This window comes from Melampsora larici-populina (genome assembly GCF_000204055.1).
Source record: "Melampsora larici-populina 98AG31 unplaced genomic scaffold MELLAscaffold_9, whole genome shotgun sequence".
Classification (NCBI taxonomy): domain Eukaryota; kingdom Fungi; phylum Basidiomycota; class Pucciniomycetes; order Pucciniales; family Melampsoraceae; genus Melampsora; species Melampsora laricis-populina.
Genome location: NW_006768773.1, coordinates 242,128 through 266,570, shown reverse-complemented (window position 1 = coordinate 266,570; position 24,443 = coordinate 242,128). Strand labels below are relative to the sequence as shown.

The window sequence follows — 24,443 nt, the reverse complement described above, 5'->3', positions numbered from 1 at the left end:
GCTTGTGCATTCCAAGATTATCATAGAAGACAGATATGTTTGGATTAGTGATGAGTTCATCAATCCATGCTTGACCACTGAGTATGGAGGTGAGATGTGGAGTTTTGTTGAGTTGAGGCAGGATTTGACTTGCACAGGCCTGTACACCCGTGCTAAGGTAAGAAAAAATAAGGAACTGCTGTTGCTGAATAGCAAGTACGTCTTTGAGAAATTGAAGTTTCAATAATTTTTGATTCTTTGCACTCTTTTTTGAACTGAGAGGTTGGATGGATGATTGTGATCTACGCTCAACAGCATCATGATTTGTGCGTTGTGGAGGCATTGTGCGAAGGAAAAGAGATCGTGGATTTGTAGTTGATGATGGGAATGGATGATGTTTAAAACATCGAGATTGAAATTTCAAAATCCATTGTTATACGATCTCAATATACGATTTACCGAACAGCAAGACGGTCAACAACGATCGTGGCGATCTTTTGATAGCTGTTTCCAATGACTGTTCGGTAAATCATATAACCAAATTACACTTTTTCAATCTGCCCCTCGAAAAAGGGGCAGATCGAAAAAGTGTTTTTGTGTAACACTTTTTGGGAAACGCAGCCGAACGGGCCCTTATAGTTTTAATTTTTAAAACATGCTGAAATTAAGTCGAGTTATGATGTCTTTTACCCTGTTTCTGCCCCTGCAAGTGAGCCTGGCCCCGAGGTGTCCCGGCTCCTGAGGCTCAGGGCGTGCCTTGCCCTGCCCTGCGCGATTTTCAAAGGCCCTCGGGTCCACACAGGGCCGGGCGATGTGACGGGGCGCCCCGTCACACTCAGGGCCGGGTCACAGCCCTAGTACCAAGGTACACCACAGGAGGGTCTGGACCGTCTGTCCACCGCCTGTCCGGGCGGACTAAAAACCGCCCGTCCCTCCGCGCAGGCGGACCACCTTTAGGTAGACCTCATGTCGACCGTCCACGGGTGTCTGCTAAAGGCGGCCTGGTTCTGGTCCGTAGGCAGCTTGACTTCGCCCAAAAAGCCACTTATTGTCGCCAAAGGTCAAAAGCGCGGTGGCAGGTTTTTTGTGCATGGGCACGCCCCGCTACTTTATTCTTCGCGCCAATTGCTTGCACTCACACCACTCACACTGGCGGCGAGCCAAAACACCCCGGTCAATAGGATCGATAAACAAATTGATTTTGGATCAGGTAAATAACAGTTCAAAAGAAGAAAAACAACTCGCAGGATAATTTTTTTATGATTTTTATGAAGAGGAAATACGATAAAAACAAGAGAAAAAGGCAACATTGCTTGGTCTCTGAAGAGCAGGATGGGGTGGTTCCAAATCAGATTGGTTCCAAAAATCAAAAAAAGAAAAAGAACTTCGAGGCAACAATGCCTGACACATGAGATCACTTTATTTTATAAAAGATGTGATGTAAATAAAAAAAGGGAACACCGCCAAGAGCAGGATGGCTTATTCTTCATCAATGGCAGTTTGAACCACCTCATCGGATGGCAACTTGAATTCGCAATTTTCTCTGAGATCACTGAAAAAGTTCCTGCCATTGAAAACTTCTAAATCTTGGTTGTACACAATTTTGTAAAACCTGGAGGTTCCGATAGTCATCAGTAGAAGACAGATGATCAAATTCAATCAAGAACTTACATGACAGTGAAGTCATTTCCCTTGGCGCGCAAGCTGTTGAGGTGTTTGTCGGCGCAGGCCCATATAGAGCTCGATCCCCTGCCATTTTGGTAGATACGCACCGCTTCGCGGCGCTTTTGGAACGGAGTCACATTCAGGTTGGTTCACCTTTTGAAATCAAACCGAATAGATCAAAACTTACCAGATACGCGATCCGTGCACGGGTTGGGGAATCTGTATTGGTCCATAAAGATTCGGCATCAGTATGTACACCAGCTGTTCCACATCGGTTGGCAATCCGCGACAAAAAGTATCAGCAAGGGATACAAATCAAAAGGACACTGAAACTACATACTCGATGCCAAAGAGTCTTAATGGTAGGAACAGGGGTGTCCAGTACTTCCCCAGTCTTCGGATCATGAATACCAGTCAACAGCTGGAGTTTTGGGTGAATGGGTCAGATCAAAACACATAAAGACTGAGGGGAGAAAACGAATTGACCAAGTAATGCAATTGTTCGCGAGAATGTTTGCATGCGTTTTTAATGCAGGTGGCATAAGCTCTGGTGCCAACAGTGTCATGAACACCTTGAACACGCGCTGGGAGATGTTGATCTAACCAGCTCGTGTTTTGTTGATTGATCCTGGTCTGAACAAAAGGTATGAGCAACCTAAGAGAAGCACTTCAAAGAATCTGTTCACACTTACTTTGATTGTGTTGAATAGGGAGCGAGCGATCACTATGTTGTTCATCTCCAATGCTGTGTAAGACTCGAGATTGGGTAAACGAATGAGCTTTGTGGCTAACTCATTGATCATTTCCTGCGATAGAGTAGAAATGGTCAGATGATAGATATTTGGTGATGGGAAGCAAAATAAGATAATCAACCCCACATGAAGTTCGGGTGAGCAAGTCCAAGGCACGGAAGCAGTACCACTTGGCACATTTAATCGGTTTTGAGACAAGGTTTGGTTTTGAGTTTCCACCAGGCCAATGAGCGTGTCAAGCTTTCCAGAAAGACGATCAATTCTGGTGGACAGATTGGATACATTGAACACGCAGCTTGCTAGACCAACGGACAGAGCAATGTGTTGCCTCATGTTACCGTAAACCTTACAGCAGATAACAGAGTCAGTTTTCTTGGAACGAGAACAGAATTGAGATGATGGCTGACCTCTGCGTGAAATTGGGCGTAGCCGCGATGAGCGGTATCCAAGCGGGCATTGGTGGCCATGGTGTCAAAAAAGGCCAACTCGCCAGTAGACAAAGGTCGAGATAAGATTTCCGCGGCCCTGGGCTCTTGGGTACGATTGACATCCTCGCGGGAGGGGGTGGGTGACCTGGTACCCTGTTGGGATAAACCCCCGTCCGAACCACCTCTGTTTGGTACAGGGGATTGGGATCTCCCATTACGGAAATGGGAAGATGTGCTTGTGATGCAAGCGTTGTTACCGCGCAACAGGGATTGGTTATTCAAGCTTTGAAGGGAAGACGAGGTGATAGGAACTCTTTGAGAAGACATCTTTTATGAAAGTTGTAGAATGTTAAAAAAAGGTTTTTGAAGTTTGTTTGTTAAGAAATTTGGATGCACTTGAAGGAAACTTTGTTGGATCTTGAAACAAGAAATGGAGGACAAAGAGGTAGTTCACCGGTTTGGGGAATAAAGTGAAAGGGGGACAAAGGAGCTCAATTTATACTTACTTTAAGGGTCACCCAATTCGTGTCTTCCTCGCGATATTGTTAACGCGCCGCGTCTCGTTGCTGTGTTTGCCTTTGGTGTAAACGCGTGCGACTGACCAATCACGAGTGCAATCTTTCAAGAGACGAATTTCAAGAGACGAAGTGTGAGAGAAATTTGAGGTGAGTGAATTCAATCACCAAGCGCGATCTTTCAAGAGAGAAAGATTGAGAAAAAATTGAGCTGAGTGAAATCAATCTCAGAGCGGAAGTTTTTGTGACAAGGAAGAATCAAGTGTGCGGAAGCGGTCGGAAAGAATGAGTGAAAGTGAACATTAAGGATTTCAAACTGTTTTAAAGGTGACCGACATTAACGTTAAGGATTTCAAACTGTTTTTGAAGGGTCACATCATTTGTGTTTTCCACGCCAAACACTTGGATGACGTGCAGGCAGCCCTTCGTTTGCCATCCGCCAACTTGTGGTCTAAACGCGTCCGACCGACCAATCACAGAGCACAATCTTTCATGAGACAAAGTCTGTGTTAAAATTTGAGCTGAGTGATTCGACAAGTCACACGGTCCAATCTTTCTCAAGTGTACCGCGCAAGGTGGTCTGATCTTCATGCTGGGTGTGTGTTAATTTCACAAAAGCACACAACATTTGATAAAGAAAAGACAAAAAGTTCCAGTGTGGTTCTTGATAAAAACAACTTTTGTAAAAGTACAATATAACATTTTCACAAGTTCAACTAGTGCGTGCTGTATATCATACCTCATGACGTGGTGATTCATGGTGGTCTTTTCTTTTCTTGTTCCGTGAAGTGTTTGTAACACGTGGCTGGGGTTGACCTACCGGTGCGGTTTTCCAGACGTCCACTCCTTTTTGGATGCCTTCGTTCCATTGGGCACAACTCACTCTGGACAATTGAACTTTTGCCAAACGTCGATGTAACTCGGCTGAGTAATGTGATGCAGAGTTCAATATGAAAGACTGAGAATCATCATGTTTCATGATGGGAATAGATCCCCCTACGTCTCTTCGCTCTATGCGGCGACCACTCGATTTGCCCACATGACAATTCCCCTTGTGACAATTGTGTTGAAGGTTGATCAAATTTTCAACATCCTGATGAAAAAAATTGACCATCATTATGTTAAATCTTGTCCGAAAGCAACATAAACAACGGAACAAGTTTTACCAATGCTTTTTTGGCATAAGTCTCTGCTGAGACAATAACCTCGCGCATCCCGTAGAAAGGCACAATGCGACCCAAAACACAGCGCTTGATCACCAGAAGACTCTGTGAGGGTGAGATTCTAGTGGGTTTCCAAATTGAAGACACTCGGCCAATGTGATCTGTGTTCTTAAACTGAAACCTTTTTGTTTGAGTATCATTTTTGAATTTGAAATGTAGGTGAGGTACTCACCGTTACAAAGTCTTGAGTCTCAATCTTTTGACCATTGGGTAACGTAAAACTCTTTATTTGTTGCAATGATCCTTGCGCATAGTGAGCCAAAGAGTCTGGGATCGGATCTTGAGGGTCTTCAATAGCTGCAAGTGATGAAAATTAAGAACATCGATGTGAAATAAAACAAAAGCATGATATACTAACCTCCAACTACGTATAGTCCATCTTCTTGCGAAGATCTTGCTCGCCTCAAACCCATTGCCTCATACAACTCCGGAATTTTATCTAACAGAGACGTCAACAGATGTCCACCTTTGACTCTTACCTGCAGTTCATTATCAAAGAAAGAAGATCCAGAGAGTAAAATTCGCAAGAGGACCCGATTGTTGAAGTTATTTGCAATGTCAAGTCCAGGTGCATGCTTGTTAGAATGGACCGATGCATTTCGCAGGCTGAAGTTGAAAGCCTCAAATTTCTCGCTTGCGTAGAGAAGGGCAGGCCCAAATCTTTGAATACACTCTCGGAGATGGATCAGCATATGAAATTTGGGTTTATTAACCCACTGAGCCGATAACGTCACAACTTGATGCAAAAAACTTTCAATATGAGCTTCAAGTTCTTCGAGATAAACCTTAAGGTCCGTGATCTCGTGCTGGAAAATGTACGATGATAAAAGACATAGGGATGTCCAAAGGTGTCTTTTTTTGGCGGAGAGATGATCAAAAAGAACAAATGGCACTGTTTGCAGTACCGTTCTAAATTCTTTTCCTACCAGACTCCGATTGAATTGAATCAGAGTCGTAGGAATAATCGGGGGCACATTCAGACCTTTTATGCTAAAGCTTTTCCACCGTGCAAACACATCATTGTATTTCTTTGACCCATTCTTCAGACTAAGCTCGTGCATCGTGGCCTTAAACCAGTATTTTGCGACCCCAAGGAGGACCACATGAAGAGTTTCCACCGGAGTGTCTAGGTGCCCATCAAAACCTGAACATCACCCAGGTCAGTTTATTCGTTCTTTTATTAATAGTAATTAATAAAATACCTTCAAGTCGGAGCATGGGGTTGAATAGGTGTTGACCTTGTTCTTCATTCAATTTCGTGAACAGTTGATGAGCTTCGTGAGCTGGAAGTTCTGCGTGAGCAGCTTGCATCTGCTTCCAAAAGTACTCATTGAGCGTGTCTTTGCATCCATATTGACGAGTTTTCTCTTCGATGAGGGACTTCGAATTGCTCCGTTGTGAGAGGTTCCAGATCTCGCGGGTGCGTAGCTTAGTGACATTCCATTTGCGGCGCGGTAAATCATGCTAGATGCCCATAACAATTGGCAAATTTGAAATTGAGCCTTAGTATTGATTGAATGAAAATGAGATTGATTACCTTTTGACCAAGAGCATTGCGACCCAGAAAGTCGCGCACAAAGCGTTCTTCTTTCTTATCAGCTTGGCGGGCCACTTGAAGGTCACAAATCCGACAGGGTGTGAGGGTAATCGCAGGATTCGTCGTGTTACTAATCTCAGCATGCATCGGCAAATCGCCAACGTGGCAGAGTACAACTGCCATGACCAAATGTCCTCGCCGAGAGCATGATCATACGCAGAGAAGCCGTTGTGTGCAGTTTCGCTGCGGACCATATGGATTAGTGCTACTGGCCACCCCAAATCCAGAATGAGAAGACACTTACTTGATATTATCTACTATCTCGTCGAGTAAATCCAGAGCTGATGCTACATTCGAGGTGGCCAAAAAGTGAATATTGAACTCTTGATTGGTCCATTCAGGTGGCAGACCTGACAGAGTAAAGTAAATACTCATGTGCTTATTGAATTTCTTTGACACATTGCCAGAGGTGTCATCGGAGTATAAGGTGATTGGTACGTGGCGAATGACCTTCCCTTCCGCTTTTGCCCTCCATGGGTTTTCCAGTGGAATCGATTCTACTTGAAATCCATTTCGTTCTAATGAACAAATTTAATCCGGTCTGATCAAATCCAAGCGGTCCTCAACAAAAACCAAGAAGGCTTACGGTACATGTGGTGACAAAGGTCACTGAGAGCAACATCTCCCTCTAGTACAATTTCTTTAAAAGACTTCCCAAGATCTTTTACCTCGATTGAATACAACACGTGAGAATCAAAAGCAGGCTCTTCTGATAACATTATATTGACCCGATTTGGGTCGCCAAAGGCAGGTTGAACATTGGCAGGAAGACATTTAGCCATTTTTTTACTATTCTCTTGGTAAAAGAATATCGGCACCACCAGCTGATTAGTCTGGAGCTGATATGGTTCATAGATATACACATGTTTATCTTTGCTGGTGACCATTTGTACACGTAACAGGCGCGAGTAATCTTCTCGCCATTTCTGACTCTGTGAGAGGCGATTGATTCGATCGTTGGTTGGAAGCTCAGGGATATAAACCAGGTATGGGCTGACCAATGGGTTCGCCAGCTCCTATCCAAAAAGATACCAATTGATACAAACCAAAATCAAAAGAGAAATGGAAACACTCACATTTCTTATAATGCTCTTCACATCTAGTCCAAACAACGGAGTTCCAGATGGGCTGAGACGTTCAATCACGTTGATGTCCATTTTTTTCTTCAACCGAGTATTCTGCGCGCGAACTGAACCCCATTCGGGTAGATTTACACGACATATGCGGAAGACCAACCGAATTCTCTGGTATTGAGAGCGGGAGAGAATGCTCCTACCGGACCCAATAATCAACACCGCAACAACTTGCTGATGCACAAAGACATTTACGTTAATTTAAGCAGGGATGACGAGCAATTAAACAAATCAGCAGAGCTGACCTCCATTCTTTTGAATGGGTACCATCCATTTTCATCGTCCAAGTTCGCCCCAGATCCATCCAGAGATTCCGCATCAGCTATATCCTTGTCGCTGTCTTCACCGTCCTCCTGCCGAATTGCTTCAAGCGCTTGTCTCAAGCTGTCAAAATCCATTGGCACATCAGACTCATCCGAATCGGTGGAATCGCCATCGCCGGTTATGAAGCTGCGCAGTAGGGTAAGTGGTGAGAGAGGCATAGGTGGAGTGCTGGCAGTCGGGGACGGCGGTGGATCGTCCACGGGGTTGTCATTGATCAACATTGGATCGATTGGGCTCTTGGTGGTCTCGCGAATACCGAGCAACATCTCCTCTTGTGCCGCTTGATGAGCTATGGTTTGAGATACAGCCGCTTGATGTGAATCAGATGTGATGTGCGGCCAATAATCTCGCATCGCCCTGCTGGCAACGCAGATCTCACAGCGGAATCTTGAGTCATGAGGATTAAATTCGATGTCTGCAACAAGGTGATGATATCAATGATCTGTTTTTTTTATTAGTCAAGTAAAGGTAAAGAACTTGCATCGGTCGGGACAAGGGAGTAGTGTGGCTATGTTCACCATTGTGATGAGCGGTGCTGTGAAAGTGTGTCGTTGTCCGGGTGGTGCTTCAAGAGGTGGTGCTTCAAGACTGCTGAGCGCTGAGCAGGCCGTCGGTGACTAACTGAGCGGCCACTAGGCGGCAATCCGCGCGCTGAAATGAGCCCGGAGGACAAATGCCAGCTGTCACAAGCGGAGCGTCAAGCGGGCGGATATCTGGTGATTGAGGTCAGTCTGCGGGCTGTTATCTGGCTCGACTGTTTAAGGGCGGGGCCGGACTGAATTTGGGCATGGAACCCTCCCGTGGTGTAGGAGCATTTTGTTCAGTGGAGGATACATAAAATACCCAGCTCACGTTAAGGAGCTTAGAGCACCCACTATGGTGGGAGTGTTTTATCGTAAAGTTTGCGTTCCTGAGCGCGAAGTTTGATCATGCGTGTTTTACCAAAGTTGGTAACCGCGTGAAATCCACTATGGGATGATTTATCGTCTGCTTTCCCTAGTTCCTACGATAAATCAAGTCGTAGGCTTGCGTAAATCTGAGCACACGAAGTGCAAGACTTGACGCAGCCGTACGGACCGCAGGTCTAAAACAGGTCCATAGTGGACATGTTGGTATTTTAGCGTTAGGGTAACGCTAAATCACCGAGTTAACGCAACCATAGTGGGTGCTCTTAAGAGAATGGAGTACAGGACCATACAGGTTTGTGTTTCGGGTTTTGAGGTTTGTCCTCCACCCTCCTCTCTCGTCCATCATACATAACGCGTGGTATGATGGTGTCGCTTCGAATCATACGCTCACCCAACACAAGTGAGTAATGTGTTTAAACCGTATCTTACTCAAGACCAACAGTTTCGCAGTCCACTACGCTCAGCACTTGTTCAGTTTTTACAAAATTATGTATTGGGATTGAACACCATTCGTCCCGCAAAGCGTTAGCCTGTGTCAGCTGGATATATGGAGCTGCGCGCACACAACGTGAAACTCGATCGGTTAAAAATGAAGTTGATATAGACAGTGGTCCCCGAGACCAAAGATATCATCGTACGCGTATGAGCTAAGAACACCTTCAAGTTCTGTATCGATCATAGATCATGTCTCCTCGGAGTATTTGAGTTTGGAGGCTTTGTGAAGCCAAAGTAGGTCAACTTCTGTGCCCTTCAAATCTCCATTCCCTTTTACCTCTGCACACTCCCGAAGTTCACCAGGTACACGTACTTTGAATCGATACATCAATAAATCGACATCGATCCCGGAAGCTTACAGCCAAGACTTACTCTTCCTTTGAGGATAAAATCCCTCCAAACGGATTGTGGCAAATGAAAAATTATTCTTTCGAGCTACACGAGTCCTCGCCAGAATACCCTGACAAGGCAGTTCGTCACGAACGCCCCGAGTCACTATGGACTGGTCTACCTCGCGACATCGACAATTGTTCACGAAGGGTCGAGACGCCATTACCGGGTACCTCTATCGTTGTGCCTCACAGAGATCCAACGATTTCTAGGATTTTACACGGCTACTCATGGGAGTTGAGTTCGATTGGACTAGCTACGGGCTCGGTACGATACCATCGAAAAGTCTCTCACGCCCAAGATTTCACCAGCTCACTTAAGCCTGTGTATATATATTATTGCTCCCTTTATCTTCATTATAACTCTAGGTCCATCTCATACTGGGCAGCTTCGATCTTAGCTGGAAGGTGATCTCGTTTGTCGAGATGATATATTATTTCTGTAAGGACATTTCCAATTCAAATATCAAGATGAATTTGATCATTCATTGGCATTGGACAAGAGCGAACAAAACTGACTTTTGTTGAATGTGATCTTTTGAATTGTGGATACGGATGTCCCGTACCGGTAGTGAATTTTGGCCTATTCTGCTTGAGCATTGTGATCTTTCGTGAGTGCAGAACCGACACATGTAGTTTTTGTCGACCAGGCCTTGCTGTCTACGTCGGCCTCACAGAGCGACATGCTGATTGCCCTTTCTCTCAACCTGTGACCATATCGCGGACGCTCCAGTTGGGCAACTAATCAACTCACCATCTCGAACATGGGAATCTATGAATGACCCACACAGGGGCTTCTTTCTACCCGTGCTAGTAACTCAAATGTTGGTCTGAATCTCACGAGCTAAATCAATGAGTTGGTCTCAAGCTGATTTACTTTTCATTTTTTTGATACGTCATAGGGCCACCTTGATTCTTGGATGCATTCGATATACTGCCCCCGGAGGATGGGTCGGCTTGAACGGCGCACTGAGACTATTTTACATCTACATCGTGTCCTCACTCACGTAATTGGCCCTCGTTTTCTACTCTATCGTCACTAAATCCCGTATGACAGCAATACCTCTTCCTAACTGTCGATATTACTTGCATTTATCTTCTCAGAGTTTCACTCCTCTCCTGGACCCTGTGGTTCCGCAAACCACATGATATCAAAACTCTAACACCAATAGTAATTATTCTCAGCTTCCCACTTCTACTCGTTGGGATGATCGCTGTGAATCTCTTTCCATTGGTTCCATTGAAGTCGGAGATGGCAACAGAAATCGCTTTGGTGGGATACTTGTTCCAGGGCATGTCCAGCATCTTTGCTGGTGCATATTTTGTAAGTCCCACAGACTAGCACCCTCGAATGAAACAATAGACCATACTAAAAGATGTGATTTCAGTTCACGTATCTTCAACGCGTAGCAATCACTGGCCATATCTCTGGTCCTTCTGTGAGTCAACGCCACCCATCCCACCCCAACAAGTGCACAACACCCTGACAGGGATCTGGACTGTGAATCATTTCTGTAATACAGACTTCGACCATCTTTATAGCGGTCGGCCCACCGGGTGAGTGTGAAGTGACTGTCATCAATATTCTTCGGGACATCCTTCGCGCAGCTAAACTGACTTGAGCCACCTGTAGCTCTCACCGCTCATGTATTGATTAGACTTGGAAGATTGGCGCCAATAATGTCAGTCAAGATTTGTATGATTCTTACGCAGAAATTATTGTTAACTATGGGTGAATCTGACGCAAACTGATGAATTTGATAATAGATTCGTCGAGTCGCCTAATCTACTCCTAACGGAGGGTCTTGGGGAGACCTTCCAAGGCTTCGGTATGTTGGCTGGGTTGATGCTTACTGGAACAGCCTTGTTGATATATGTCAAGTCCATGATTACATTCTGGTGGAAAGGAAGTAAGTAGATCCAAATCTACTTGGTTTCCACTCCATACGTCTTTAAGTCAAAGCTGATCCTTTTTTCGCACCGAATAGATAAGATACTTGATGATGTAATGGGGCTCTGGATCATAATGTGAGTAAAATTATGCTGGTTTTGCTACTATAACAAAAATTACCCCTCAATGCTGATGAACGAGTGATGTAATGCAGATTTCCTAATGTGGGACTCGTACTTGCTGTACGATCACTTTATGAGCTGTTTGGGACACCTTGGCTTCTATTTATTCAGCTCTTCCTGAGTGTTGTATTGATCACCATATATGTCACGCTGGGGCCACTCTCTTTCTTTTCTTCTCTTTCAAAATCTCCAACTAAGAGGCAAAGGGAAGCGACGCCACCCACGGACAACGATTCGTCCAATAGACAGCCTTCTCCGGCTCTTGCTTCACCTACGTCTCAGACATCTTCATCAAGATCCGGAAAGCACGGGAAATTCGAGGTATACCCCATGGACCTCTTCGCCTCACCTTCTCTGTCGCGTTCTAATTCAGTAGGGGGAGAAACCCTGGTGGGACATGCAGTCTAGAATGGCCAAGCAGAGCCAGGCCTGAAGGACTGTTTTCTTCGAATTTAATTATACATGAATATGTTCAAACCTTGCAATCTTTATCGTTCAAATGTCAACTTTTGTTTATTTACGTTGCACGCATATATCATGTTTCTCCTCATACATCCATGCAACCATGAATTTGGTCAAATTTTGTAGTAATCCTCATGGAATCGTATGCGGTCTTGTCTGTCACACTTTGATATGTTTTACAATACACGACACGTGAACATGGATAGCTTCCGTAACCTAACGATATAATTATACAATGTCACGCTGCGTGCTCAGCTTTAGAAGCTCGAAGCAGAGGAGATGTAAGGCATACTTGTCGAACACAATATGCAAATAGGTTCAGTTTCATGTGAAGATTGTTTGACGCCCTTATGGTGCGGATATGACTACTGCTTAGGCTGGGTTCAGGATATGATACAGTATCATTCATCGCCTGAACGCACAAAGTGCGCATTACAAAACCTCCTATATTATATTCAAAAACCAAGAGGCGATGATTATTGGAGATGTATGGCATAGCAACAGCGTACCGGATGAGACACAAGGCGAGTAATTTTTGAGTATTTATCGTGCAGCTTTGCAATAATGTGACCATACATCAAGGCTTGTGAATGTGGATGAGGTTTGAGCAAATTTTGTCAAGTTACACGAATTTCAATGGCATTGCCGGTGATAATCCTGACGCGGGATCGCGTTCAACTGAAAATTTCCAGTTCAGGAGTAGATACGACGAAGAGCAGGAACCGAGGGGTGATTTGGGCAGACAAAGACCGATTATCACAACGCATCCAGCGATTTTCATGCCTGAGATTTGATAAGTGCAGTTGATAGGCGATGTTGGTTTACAATTTGCCCTTGTTGGCCTTGATCCGTTTCATGCGTTGCTATTGAGGCCTTCAGCGTCAGCAACTGAAAGATGATGCGTGCTATTGGTGCTCGAAAACCGTTACATACCAGTCGCCATTTCTTGTACGCAGAAACTTCTCTGGATGGATGTTTAAACTCAGGGTAATCGAAGAGTCCTTGCACCTGAGCCTCGGATAAAAGCACGCCACCATTCGGCCCAAGGCGCCCAAACCGATCAGCCGATACACCAGCTTCGGTGGCACGAGAGAAGGAATTCCATCTGAGCTGGTTCGGAAGACGTTGTGAAGGTAGTACACTTCGGGTGAAAAGTCGACAGCAGGACATGATTGAGGTGGCCATTGGAGTCAAGGTTGAAATTCTGGTAAATAAAGTCGACCACAGTCTGTAGCCAAAATCTTCATGTCCCGACTCCCAACATCGGGCGTGGGGGTCCGGGCCACGATCGGACCAGACCGGACTAATCATACAACAATGTGACATCTCAAATTCTCAATGGCTGCACTTCGAAGTTCACCTGACAAAATCCCCTCGCAGGGTCGCTCGCCGAGAGACTTTGTTAGGTTAGATGGCTGCGTCTGCGTCAGCAGGGGACTCCTCGATATTCATTTGTACCCAAGTCGGTAGATCTTGCGTGAACCTGCATGAAGCGCTTCATGAACAAGGGTGGTTCTTGGGACCAATCTTCCAGACAAAGTGCATATATTCAACGCATTTTGTATCACTGGAGAGAATCTCAGAGGAAAAATTAAAAATCAATCCGTTTGAGTGAATTGAGAAGGGCGAGAAAGATCTGAACAGCTCCAGATTGGCTCGGAACACAAAAAATAGCGAAAACCTCGCTTCGTCAATCCAATAAACACAGCAAGAATTGCCGAGCTTCCCCTTTCGAAGGCTTGCTCTTCGTTACGAGACTAAGGTAGGCCGATGGAAATTTTCCGCATGACCTGGAATTGAAACGAATATGAAACCTGAGAGAGCCAACGGATTTGAGCGGGATGAGGACTACTGCGAGCCTGCAATATCTGATTTCATGGATTAAAATAACGACAAGTATATATGTGAGGTAAGTTCGACAAAGGCACAGCAGAATCGAAAACGGCGCAGCCAAGACCGAAAGCATTCCTTATACTCTGTAAGACGATTTCAACCTTGGATGAACCCTGATGTGATGGAGCCGATATATTCAGAGGTTTCGTCAAGGCTGCGTTGCGCGGTAAGCTGACTTATATATCTCTGAAGCTGACAGGTGCTGCTAGAAGCTCACTAAACCTGGACGTCAGCATCTCCTTCGAGTCATCGAAATCAAAAAGTTACTTTCATGATGCTTTCACGATCTGCTTCCTTTTTCGGTCCTCTCCTCATTCTCTTCATATCTTCAAGTCAGACGTCTGCCAGCATTCAAGACTTGCAACAGTTTGGAGGGCTACATCAGCATGCGAAGCGAATGAATCTGCCATCTATGATGGCAGGTGGTAAACTGGGCTCGTCCAAATCTCAACATCATGGACCACCTAAGGATCCCCCTGAGCCTCTCAGTGCAAACTGTACCATCTCGGCACTCGTTCCTCAGACTTGGAAAAGTTTGAGATTAGACGACTACCTGAAGAACTATCCCAATGGAAATGCAACTTCCCTTCCTGTGAGTCTTGAACTGAAACGGATTGAAAAACTGTTTTTTCAACTACCTTTGAAGGGATGCTTCTCGATTGATTTTCTATCCTCTCACGTTTGTGATGTCAGGCATACGCCGCATCAAAAGGTCTACCTAGCTTTGAGTGCGGTATTGGTCAACCTTGCAGTTCTGGACAGGTGAGTCATGTTCCATTTTTTCACAAAGAAACAGAGTGTTGAACAAGGAGAAAATTTCCTCATAACTGATTTCTTTTGGATTTTCATAAAAAGCCGTGCTACCCCGCTGCTTTACCAGACTGGTATATTCTGTTTGCAGTTGAACAATGGAACATACAACTCAACTCAATGAAAAAAGCAATTCAGTGGAGCGCCAATTATGTTCGATGTGAGTAAAAGCCATAGCAAGATTTGAATATCGCTTCGATTTTGTTGTCGCTTTGATATTTTCACTAAAACAAACTCATTCATCTTTTTTATTAGCTACAATATCTAGCGTACAAAGTGCATTGTGAGTTTTTGAACATCAGTTGTGCAAAAGCTTGTTGGAGTATCAAGGAGCTTTGGTATGCGTCTACGAGGTGAAGCACATATTAAAGCCTTTCAAAATATTTAGGTTTCCAGCCATCAATACTGAAGGAATAGACAACTTCAAAATTGACTTCATTGAAAATGGAGCTTGCATGATGGTGTCAAACACTATGCTCTTGGACATCTTCAGTCTATTTTATCAATTTCAGGATAGAGTAGGTGATGTGATGAACATCATTAACAATGTGATGTCAGCTGCCTTTGAATTGGGAGGTGGTCTTTTGAATGCTCCTAAACCACCGGAAGGTGATAGAGAGGCCTTCAATGAAGTTAGGCATCAATTTCTCACTAAGAATCTGAATTTTTACAATATGATATTGATTGCTTTCATTTATTTTTTGAAAAAAAAACAGTGGACCCACTTGGAGAATCAAATGGTGCGATATGAGAAAGTGATGGTAGATGGGCTTACAAAACAAGCAGACAAGATAATCAATGCTGGAATAAGCACAGATCAAGGAATCTACGGTCAACTAAAAAATGGAACATACTTACAACCAAATGAAGCTATCTATCTACCACTTGTGACGGATGATCTAAAGAATGTCACTACGGTCGTGACATTGGTCAAAGTTCTACGCTCTGTGGTACGACCCTCAAATCTATTTGTGGAATTAAATCATCAACATTTTGACATCCTTTCTTCTGTTCTGATAATTGTTCAACAGGATGCATTTGTGACCATAGGATCAGTCAGTAATCGATTTCTTGGATGGGCAGGCTTGATTTAAATATCCTGATTTTTGACATCTTTAGGACGTGTGTGCTGGAAATGGGATAAATGGAGCTTTTGAAGGTGATGATATCTTGTCATATTGTGACACAAATGGAACGTGAGTCCTGATAAAATCTTCTGAGACCAAAACTCATTCTATGTGAAACGTGATGATTGGCAAAATCATTGATGTTCACATATTTTCACACAATTCAGGATGTACAATATTGTCAGAGTAAAGAATGAAAGATATGAATCTAAGTTTGAAAATGCTTGGGTGATCTCAGATCACTTTGGTTATTCAACTCAGTTCTTGACCAATGCTTCTATCTCTTGTCAACAAAAGTACGGTGGTTTTGAGCATTTCCCATACAAGAACACGTGAGTGATCATTCTTTACCTCATGTGTACCCAAAGCTTGAAATTCACATCAGACTCTTCATCTCTTCATCAAGTACCCTTCCTCGTGATGCTATGGCAGATTGTATTGTTAACCTTCCGGTATGTGATTTGAGAAATGAAAGTCAGTATTCTATGTACTATAGTCTTTTCAAATTCCTTTTTGTGTGGTCTAAGTCAATTCTGACATCTGTGTGCTTCAAAAAGCTATCAAGCACGATAACAAGAAACATGGAATAGTTGCAGCATGCCGTAATGCAGGCCTACCCATATAGGCTGCCTTACCAGGACCCTCAAACAGAATCTATCTGGATAGCGTATCAGATGGTTAGGACTTTCTTCTGGCCTTTAAGTCCATATGTAGGGGATACAGAGACCTGATGATCAAGTAAATGTTTTATCAGAGAAAATGACCTTAAATTAGTGTAAACCCCAGGATCGTGGGGCCGCCTGAGACAAACCTGAGACTGAGAATTCCCTGAGAATACCGGCTATAACCCATGAATATATGGGTTTAGCCGCAAGGACCTCCGTATGTAAAATTATCACCATACCACTTTTGGACATACCTGGTCATCCCATAAGACCTTTTGTCCATCTCTGCGTGGCTGCCATAGTCCGTGAAATTGAGCTCTGTGACATGCAAGCGGCCCACCTATGACTCAGCATTAACCATCCTCCCCAGTACTCATCGTTGAACCATTACCCATTGTCACTCATTGTCGTACCATTGCCCGATTCCACACGCACTCACTCATTCATTCAAGCACGGAAATGCTACTTCACGACTTTGCCACGCACATGTCCTTCGTCAGTCCTCATCTCACGGCAACCCTCACAGTCGAAGACTTTGTTCGATTTATATCACTGGCCTCCGAAGTCCAACATCGCGCCGGCACCGCGTTGCGTCTCACACCAAAAAGCCCTCCAGTTCTCCCTTTCCTCAGCAAAGCTCTTGACCCCAAATTTCCAACTCACCTTCTGCAAGACTTATGGAGTATCAGCTTCCAATTGTTACCCACCACGAGGTTCGACCCTGTGGCTGCCATCCGAAAACTGGGACTTCAAAGTGATCCCAAAATAGCTGAACAATACCTACGCGCCCCGGTATCGAAATGCCTTGTATGCCCTGAAGCATTATCACCAAATTTGCACCTCCATAGCCGTCTCAATGGATACCTCTACAACACCGACGGTGTCCACCCAGTTCAGACTATCATCCTCGATTGCCCACGTGAGTCCAGTGTCTTGATTGGCATTGGTTTACGTCACGAAGCTGACTTGATACCTTCACTTTGCAGGATGCGGTGCTTCGTATAGGCCAAGTTATTACACACACACCAGGATGCGACACTATTACACCCTTGGAATGGGCCGCGACGTCGACATCCTTCACGTTCACTGCCACTACTACATCACCAACAGGTTGGCCCATATGTTACGTGTAATACAGATGCTTGCCCAGTAAGAAAGATTCCAATCGCATCATTCAGTTTCTTTGAACCGACATACATCAAGCTGATCACTCACACTTTTTTCCATTTCAATACTTCCAAGTGTTTCACACTTCAACTTGACAAACTGGTTTAATGAGGTCTACGTTGAAAACACCGACGTTCCTCTGTTTGAATTGGGTCAGGTGTTTTCCCCGGCGATGTCTGAAGTTGTGTGCCTAGACGGCCTTGAACTGCGGGATTTGCTAGCCCACCAAGATCGTCGCCAAAGTCAACTGGTGGTTCCTGCCAACGGAACGGACGACAATCGATTTGACGAGGCTATCGCCTACCATCTGGACCAATTGGATGTGGAAGGGACCAGATTCCGAGACCATTACTGTAGTAAATGTGTCCGTGTGAAATCAGGAGGGGTGGATCCTGGAACAGGCGAAGAGGTTTTCCTTGGTACGTACAACATTATATTGAGATGTTTAAAGTTAGATGGCAAAATGTTAAGAATTTCTGGCTCTAGGCATCCGCGCCGTGGTCACTGATGGACTCACCATTGGCCACTGGCGCTGCAGCGCAACCACCGAGCAGCTCGAAGAGCTCGCCAGCACGGCAGGACTCCCCGCTCCGGAAGGCCCTTGTACCAACCCCCTCATCAAAAACAACGACCGCTTCTGTGAACATCATACGTCACTTCTAGGCCAAAGATGTCATGTACAGCCGTGTAGACGTGATGCTTTACCAGAGTCCAAAACATGTGGCCAAAACGCCCACATCGAAGCATGGGCGAAATTTACGAACCGTGTGAAATCGAATTTCTCACTAACGGCGATCCTCAATCGCCCCGGTTCAAATTTGCCCTCCGATCCGACTGTCCACCTCGACAGCGAGACAGGCGAGTTCATTGATCTCGAGGGTTTGCGGCAAGCCGATGAATCAAACCGCGCACATGAAGCCGCTCGCGACGGTGGGGAATCGCAAGCAGCTGGGAAAACAGTAATGTCCAGATGCCGGACACATAATGATCAACTCGTGGTTGGATGTTGCGGGATCATCTTGGCGCGGAAGACCTTCTATCACGCTGAATCAGTCAGCGCGGTCAAGGTGAGATTTTAGTCTACAACGGGTGTTACACATGCATGCTGATGATTATCAATTACTCAATTGGTCTTGCAGCACTTTCTGGAGGATTCGTTTCCACAAGGGATGCCCGAAGTTGTCTTTTATGACAATGCTTGCCGACTAACTGAGCACATTTATCATGGAAGAGATACGGATGCGACTTGCTTCCAAGGTACAGTAATACCTGTAGATCCATTCCACCACCGATCTCATGCCGAAAGCGACGACTTTTGCAAGCGCTTCACCGACCCAAAACTGTTTCCCGATATACAAGAAGATGGAAAGTGGATATTCAATGCTTCAGCTGCCGAACTAACTAATATTTGGTACGGTGGTTTCGCCTCGATGTGCCGAAATATGCATTCAATAAGGTATAATTTCTTCTTGGAAGAAATGGTCAACTTGCGCAATATATGGCTCACCAAGAAACTGAGCAAGCGCGCTGGGATGGAGTTCCTGGGGAATGGTTGGGTGTAGTGCTACCCAAACATTTGTACTGTAGATCCATCGCCCAACAGAAACATGTATGACTGGCAATCGTAATATCATGATCGATCACGTAAGATTTACATTCAAATCATACGACTCATGTGTCTCAATTGCATGCAAAGATCCAATCGTTCAAACAGGAGCATGAGTCTACTGTCTGTGTTGAACATAATCTTAAGATAGATAGCATAAGTACATGATGAAAAGTTGAGATGCCTAAATTCATTTGAAAAGTTGAGAAGCTAAAGTCATTTGGGCATTTCCCTCGCTCAATACTAGCTGAACACTCACTCACACTCAGTGGGACACTCATCACTTCTGTTCATCTGTTCGTCTGTTCACAAGTTTGTGCGCAAGTGAAACACACGTGATGTTATAACCTTTGCAACTGCTGACTTAAACGAGTGTAAAGTGATGGTTAGGTATCACAAGGTCAAGATCTATCATGCAACACATTGTGAATCTTAACTCACATCACGTAATGATGTAGCACCTGGTGACAAAAAGAGTTGTACCCGTTTAAATATACGTCAGTCACCAAATCAAAATCCAATCATAAACAACTGTCAACTTACTTGAACAATGAAACGCTTTGAGTGTTTGTCTTTGTTCACAATGTTTCCTTGCAACCACATGAGGGAACCTACTTGAATTTCATCAAGCTCTGGTAAATCGGGAGTAAAATGACCAAAGCGGTAAGTGATCACAAAATCAAGTTTCCTTTGGGTCTGTGTGAGCGACAACAAAATGATCAGTAAATAAAAAGAAGACTAGATATACTATCAGTACTCACTTCGGGGTCGTAGTACTCATGTTCAGCCTGGACTGTGAGATTCCATTCACCTCCTGCATTGGTGATGTTATCCATCACAGCTTCAAGCACCTTGCCCACGCCACTGATTGAGGCTTTCCCAGCTAGTTCTTTGGGATCAGGGGTGTGGTTGCTGAGCTTACTCTCGGTCAGTGGACTGTGCTTCATCAAAGCTCGTCCGGTGTCTGGATCTTGACCAAATGGCCCAGTAAGGAGGTAGGTGGAACCACGGTTGAGCAAATCGTACTCTAATGCAAACCCAAGGGTATGGAGCGGCTCGCTGACAACGTTTTCCCCGACGAGTTTCAAAGCGAGGTCGGATTCAGTGGCATGCCACGCAATGGCACCTGGAAACAAGCGAGTGGCCTACAAGGATAGGAGAAGTCATTAAAGTGAGTCAAATTGGCACTACTTTGACAAGATGAGAGACCGACCTCGCTGGTGGCAGTGACGACCGCGCTCAAAATTGTCGTAAGATTTTTAGGCATGCTGACGTGCGATGAAGGAATGTTAGCATGTTAACGCCCAAACGCTATCCTATATATAGCTATTTGGCGCCCACCATCTAATATCGTATCTGTAATATCGTATCTGTGCCAAGTGACCTTGATTCCACTCTGGTTCAAGACCACGTACAACATTGCAAACGTACTTGGATATCAAGGGTCTGAGTATCCTGGTATATAACCTTGCTGAGATACCAGTCAGCGATGAATGAAGGGTCAGCGCAGGTTGCGCCGGGGGGCTTTGATGGATGTGAAACTCAGGGTCTTTGTTGCTGAGCAACATATCGTTCTTTCTTTAATGTAATTGTTTTGAGATGAAAAATCAAAAATAAAGGAACTGTCATCAAGGTAGTGTTGATGACCCGTGTGGTTCAGGTGTGGCAAAAATCAGTTAGAATCGCGCTGGTATGGCGTGTATGTATTTATTGCACTGATTATATTAAATTTTTGAACGGTAGTGAATGAAATCATTGAAAGACATAATACAACACCGACGCTCGTCATCAATTGACCCTAATCAACATCTTCATTGTTCTCCTCCGGACAGGTTTTGCAAACCTCTTTGAACTCCTTCTGGTACAAAATTCGGGCTTCACCTACATTTGCAAGGGGTTTTGCGCTGTAATCAACCTTGAACCGCTGGTAGTCCACCGTTTTTATCCATAGCTTATACCGATACATAGTGGAAGACACATACTTCCACTCATCGCCAAATTCCTCCTTCCAGGCCACTGCGGGGGGTCGACTGTGAGAGTCCTTATACCACGCCAGAAGTCGTGAAACCAGAACAGAAGAGGAAGGCCAGCCTTTCTTCTTGGTCTTTTCAAGCGAGGTGGCCGTTGTGTCCAGGGAGTTTGTATCCGTGCTCATAGGTGTTGGAGTAGGGCTCGCTGCCAACTCGTCCTCCTCCGGTGACTGTAGGAATGAATGATATCAATGACGCGCCCCGGAATGCCCCTTGAAGTTCACTCACCAGGTGGTCATCTCTTTGAGCATTTCGTTTACCATTATCTGTGCCGTAGTCAAACTCCGGTAGTTCAGAGAGTTCGCGTTCGCGTTTGACCTGAGTGATATTAGGGGATTTAGCAAATTTGCTGTTGACGACAATCACATCAGGAGATTCTTCCGCCGCGCGAGGCGGTTGAGCCTCAGGAGAGCAGCTGCGGACGAGAATGGTGTCTCGAATATGGCCGCCGTTTGTCTCAATCGGGGTTGATGTGGAGGTTGACAACACTTCAAGCTGCGTACTTTGCGTGGCACCCCAATAAGCGGGTACGTCTTGCTTGCTTTTCGATTTTGGCAAACCAAGCGTTCGGGGGTCCACGTTTGCCGACCTGACAACTATCTCCTTTTTGCTGGCGGGGAATCGGTGAGGAAATGTCACCATGGTTTCGTGCTGTTTGGAGTGTTTGGGCGAGGAATTGAGACTTTGAGAGTTCGGTCTCATATCAAGTTGGAAGAGACATGGTACAAACCCAAGTGTCAATCTTTTCATCCCAGAAACAAAGGGCACGGTTCCATCCAGGGCCAAGTGCCTTGGTGCATGCTTGCATGAGGAGGGGTGATTCGTCTAGGCTGGCCTTGGGCCAGTTGGCCAAATGCGCTGAGATAACCTTAGGTTCGGATTCCTAGGTTTAAGGAGTAAGCTTGCAAGTATTCAAACACCTTGGAACATATGACTCACGTTGAGCCAAAGGTAAATCACAACGACTTGTGCTTCGCCGTACTGGTTTGCTATACCCCGTTGAACCGCTTCATATCGTTCAGCTCGGTTAATTTGGATTTTTGAGACAACTGAACTGTCCAGACGTCGTCCAAGTGAGTTGGCAGATTGGGCCCACTGGTGTGGCCGTGGTAGACGTGGCCGTGCTGGCGCTGGAGTAAGGTCAGTAGACGTGCTCGGTTGTGGTTCCACGGGAGGCAGCAACTGATTAGATTTGGTGGCTACAGCTTGGCGAGGAACTGGAGGGCCAGGTCGAACGTGTTTGGGGCATGGGCCCAGACCGTATTCAAGGCAGCACTAGGAAACACACATACGATCAAGCAACGGAAGAAAGCAGTAAATGAATAAGACGATCAACAAATACACAGTGAGCAACATCGTCAATGCAACTATACAACACTGAGACCATACTAACCGCTTGACAGTATTGATATGGGCAACCCTTGTTCCCATTGGTCCGGTGGGTACGTGCCGCTGGCCCACGGGAAGGTCGCAGACAGGGGTGAGAGCCTCTCTGAGTTCGGTGTGGGCCTGCAAGTGAGTTGAGCTGATTGAACGGAGTGAACTCAGATTGGCGACCTAAAAATGGATGTGCTTCGATCGCATTCCTTTTGACCGGTGGATTGTTTGATTCTTTGGTTGGTTTTGGTGGAAGAATCACCCCTGCAGGCGACATTCGGGGTCCCCAATCGGCTGTAGAAGAGACGATTGGGCGAGAAGCACCAGCGTGGATCAGCGCACGTTCGTGGTTGAGCTGATCACATTGCCAGGTTCGCCAATTGTGTTCGTTCCTTGGACGTCGTGGGCACTTGACCGAATAGTGAAAACACAGTTATGGTTAGTGTGAGATCGATCGCGAACTCGATCAATCCAATTTTGTTAAGACTGGTGACTTACATGGATCCGCCATGCGTCTTCAAGTGCCGCATGGTAACGGAGGGGGGTTTGGCATTCTGGACACAGAATGCCAACTAGGGCTCCAACCTTTGGCTCTGGCAGGAATCCTTCGGTAATGAACTGGTATCGTTCGTGGATTAGAGTGGCGACTACCATTCTGATTGCCGAGTTTCTGATTGCCGAGTTCTTTTTGACGAGGTCCAGATGGGTGGTCGAGAGTTGCCCATTGTTTCGTGAACATGATATCTGTGATTGTGAAAAGATTTGTGTTGTCCGCTTTGGTCCTGGTGAAACACTATGCTGTTGAGGTCGTTATTGAGTTCGTCCATCTTGGGTGTATGAAACAGAGAGATACGAGGGAGATATGGGTAGTCTGAAAGGTTGTGACAGGCTGGCAATATGACTGGTCAAAACATAACAAAGGGTTTTTGACGCATATTACAGGACGTGTAATATGCTACTATGTATGCTGATAGTGGGGGTGCTGTATTCTCAGAGTCTCAGAATTTTCTCATTCTCAGATTCTCAGGACAGAAACCCGGATCCTCTGGTGCTCCCTTAAATTACTGTCACATGAAAAAATCCAAACTCACACCTCTCAATATCTCAAAATGTCTAGACAAAATGGGAAACCATCATTCCTTGCTTCAAAAAATACTCTCGTAGCTTCCACAATAGGGGATTCAAGTTTGCTTTTTGTGTGCCTCTTTTACAAATCTGGACAAATTGTTCATAAGAAAAATTGTTGTAAACCAACATATTTTTAATTTGTGACACCTTTTTAGGTGTCCTGCTCTAAAAAATTTACACATATTTTACAACAACAGGCAAGTTGTTGTAGCGTAAAAATACACAAAAACCTTTGACTTGAAACTCCCCAATACATACTTCTTTTATAAAATCATCTTACAATAGAAACCCTATAATCTCTGAGAATGTGATATTGGACTGCTCTGTGCCTTGATGCATAATTCATGTTTCCTCCTCTTATCAGATCAGTGGTTCTTGATTTAACTGGGCCTATAAAAGCTGGAGTATATATTCCCACACACATCAAGTTTCTTCTGTTTGAGGGTAAATCTTACCTTGTTTTCTTCCTGAGGGATTCTTTGACATTTTGGGACTTCTGATGCTCATGAATCTTGAGCAATAGAGCAGATATGATACTCATTGAACATGGGCCTTGATGATGATCAATCATGTTTTTCCAAATCCAATCTTAGATTTTGTAGAGCTTGTGGCAAAAACTGTTGAGGTGTCCTCCAAACAAGATTTTTCAAAACCTTTGGATCATTGAATCTTCATAGCAATTGAGAAATGATTCCAG

At 44.9% G+C, this 24,443-nt stretch overlaps 7 protein-coding genes across 7 annotated transcripts; 3 read left to right on the top strand and 4 right to left on the bottom strand.

The window, feature by feature from the left end:
- Positions 1-1,458: 1,458 nt before the first annotated feature.
- Positions 1,459-3,151, bottom strand: MELLADRAFT_61253 (uncharacterized protein; the record flags this gene model as incomplete). Its single annotated transcript, XM_007407342.1, has 7 exons — positions 1,459-1,591; positions 1,651-1,728; positions 1,832-1,863; positions 1,985-2,065; positions 2,131-2,277; positions 2,337-2,741; positions 2,804-3,151. 7 exons carry the CDS (start codon positions 3,149-3,151, stop codon positions 1,459-1,461), a joined length of 1,224 nt encoding a protein of 407 aa, XP_007407404.1.
- A 6,282-nt stretch (positions 3,152-9,433) lies between these two features.
- On the top strand, positions 9,434-11,889 carry MELLADRAFT_104284 (uncharacterized protein; the record flags this gene model as incomplete). The annotated part of the gene is made up of 9 exons (XM_007407619.1): positions 9,434-9,735; positions 9,778-9,816; positions 10,513-10,732; positions 10,797-10,847; positions 10,932-10,965; positions 11,042-11,090; positions 11,176-11,318; positions 11,397-11,436; positions 11,514-11,889. 9 exons carry the CDS (start codon positions 9,434-9,436, stop codon positions 11,887-11,889), a joined length of 1,254 nt encoding a protein of 417 aa, XP_007407681.1.
- Positions 11,890-12,181: 292 nt separating this feature from the next.
- MELLADRAFT_104283 (uncharacterized protein) lies at positions 12,182-13,269 on the bottom strand (the record flags this gene model as incomplete). The annotated part of the gene is made up of 2 exons (XM_007407341.1): positions 12,182-12,355; positions 12,877-13,269. 2 exons carry the CDS (start codon positions 13,267-13,269, stop codon positions 12,182-12,184), a joined length of 567 nt encoding a protein of 188 aa, XP_007407403.1.
- An 841-nt stretch (positions 13,270-14,110) lies between these two features.
- Positions 14,111-16,398, top strand: MELLADRAFT_104282 (uncharacterized protein; the record flags this gene model as incomplete). The annotated part of the gene is made up of 10 exons (XM_007407620.1): positions 14,111-14,428; positions 14,530-14,598; positions 14,692-14,806; positions 14,902-14,929; positions 15,035-15,278; positions 15,363-15,701; positions 15,766-15,842; positions 15,941-16,105; positions 16,180-16,247; positions 16,301-16,398. The coding sequence occupies 10 exons, from the start codon at positions 14,111-14,113 to the stop codon at positions 16,396-16,398; spliced, it is 1,521 nt and encodes a 506-aa protein (XP_007407682.1).
- A 499-nt stretch (positions 16,399-16,897) lies between these two features.
- MELLADRAFT_96278 (uncharacterized protein) lies at positions 16,898-18,248 on the top strand (the record flags this gene model as incomplete). The annotated part of the gene is made up of 4 exons (XM_007407621.1): positions 16,898-17,357; positions 17,425-17,587; positions 17,681-18,024; positions 18,157-18,248. 4 exons carry the CDS (start codon positions 16,898-16,900, stop codon positions 18,246-18,248), a joined length of 1,059 nt encoding a protein of 352 aa, XP_007407683.1.
- Positions 18,249-19,491: 1,243 nt separating this feature from the next.
- Positions 19,492-20,478, bottom strand: MELLADRAFT_61251 (uncharacterized protein; the record flags this gene model as incomplete). Its single annotated transcript, XM_007407340.1, has 5 exons — positions 19,492-19,513; positions 19,653-19,672; positions 19,755-19,907; positions 19,973-20,356; positions 20,425-20,478. The coding sequence occupies 5 exons, from the start codon at positions 20,476-20,478 to the stop codon at positions 19,492-19,494; spliced, it is 633 nt and encodes a 210-aa protein (XP_007407402.1).
- Positions 20,479-21,009: 531 nt separating this feature from the next.
- On the bottom strand, positions 21,010-24,317 carry MELLADRAFT_104279 (uncharacterized protein; the record flags this gene model as incomplete). The annotated part of the gene is made up of 9 exons (XM_007407339.1): positions 21,010-21,411; positions 21,470-21,656; positions 21,745-21,923; positions 21,972-22,124; positions 22,181-22,516; positions 22,635-23,027; positions 23,117-23,362; positions 23,710-23,731; positions 24,202-24,317. The coding sequence occupies 9 exons, from the start codon at positions 24,315-24,317 to the stop codon at positions 21,010-21,012; spliced, it is 2,034 nt and encodes a 677-aa protein (XP_007407401.1).
- Positions 24,318-24,443: the final 126 nt, after the last annotated feature.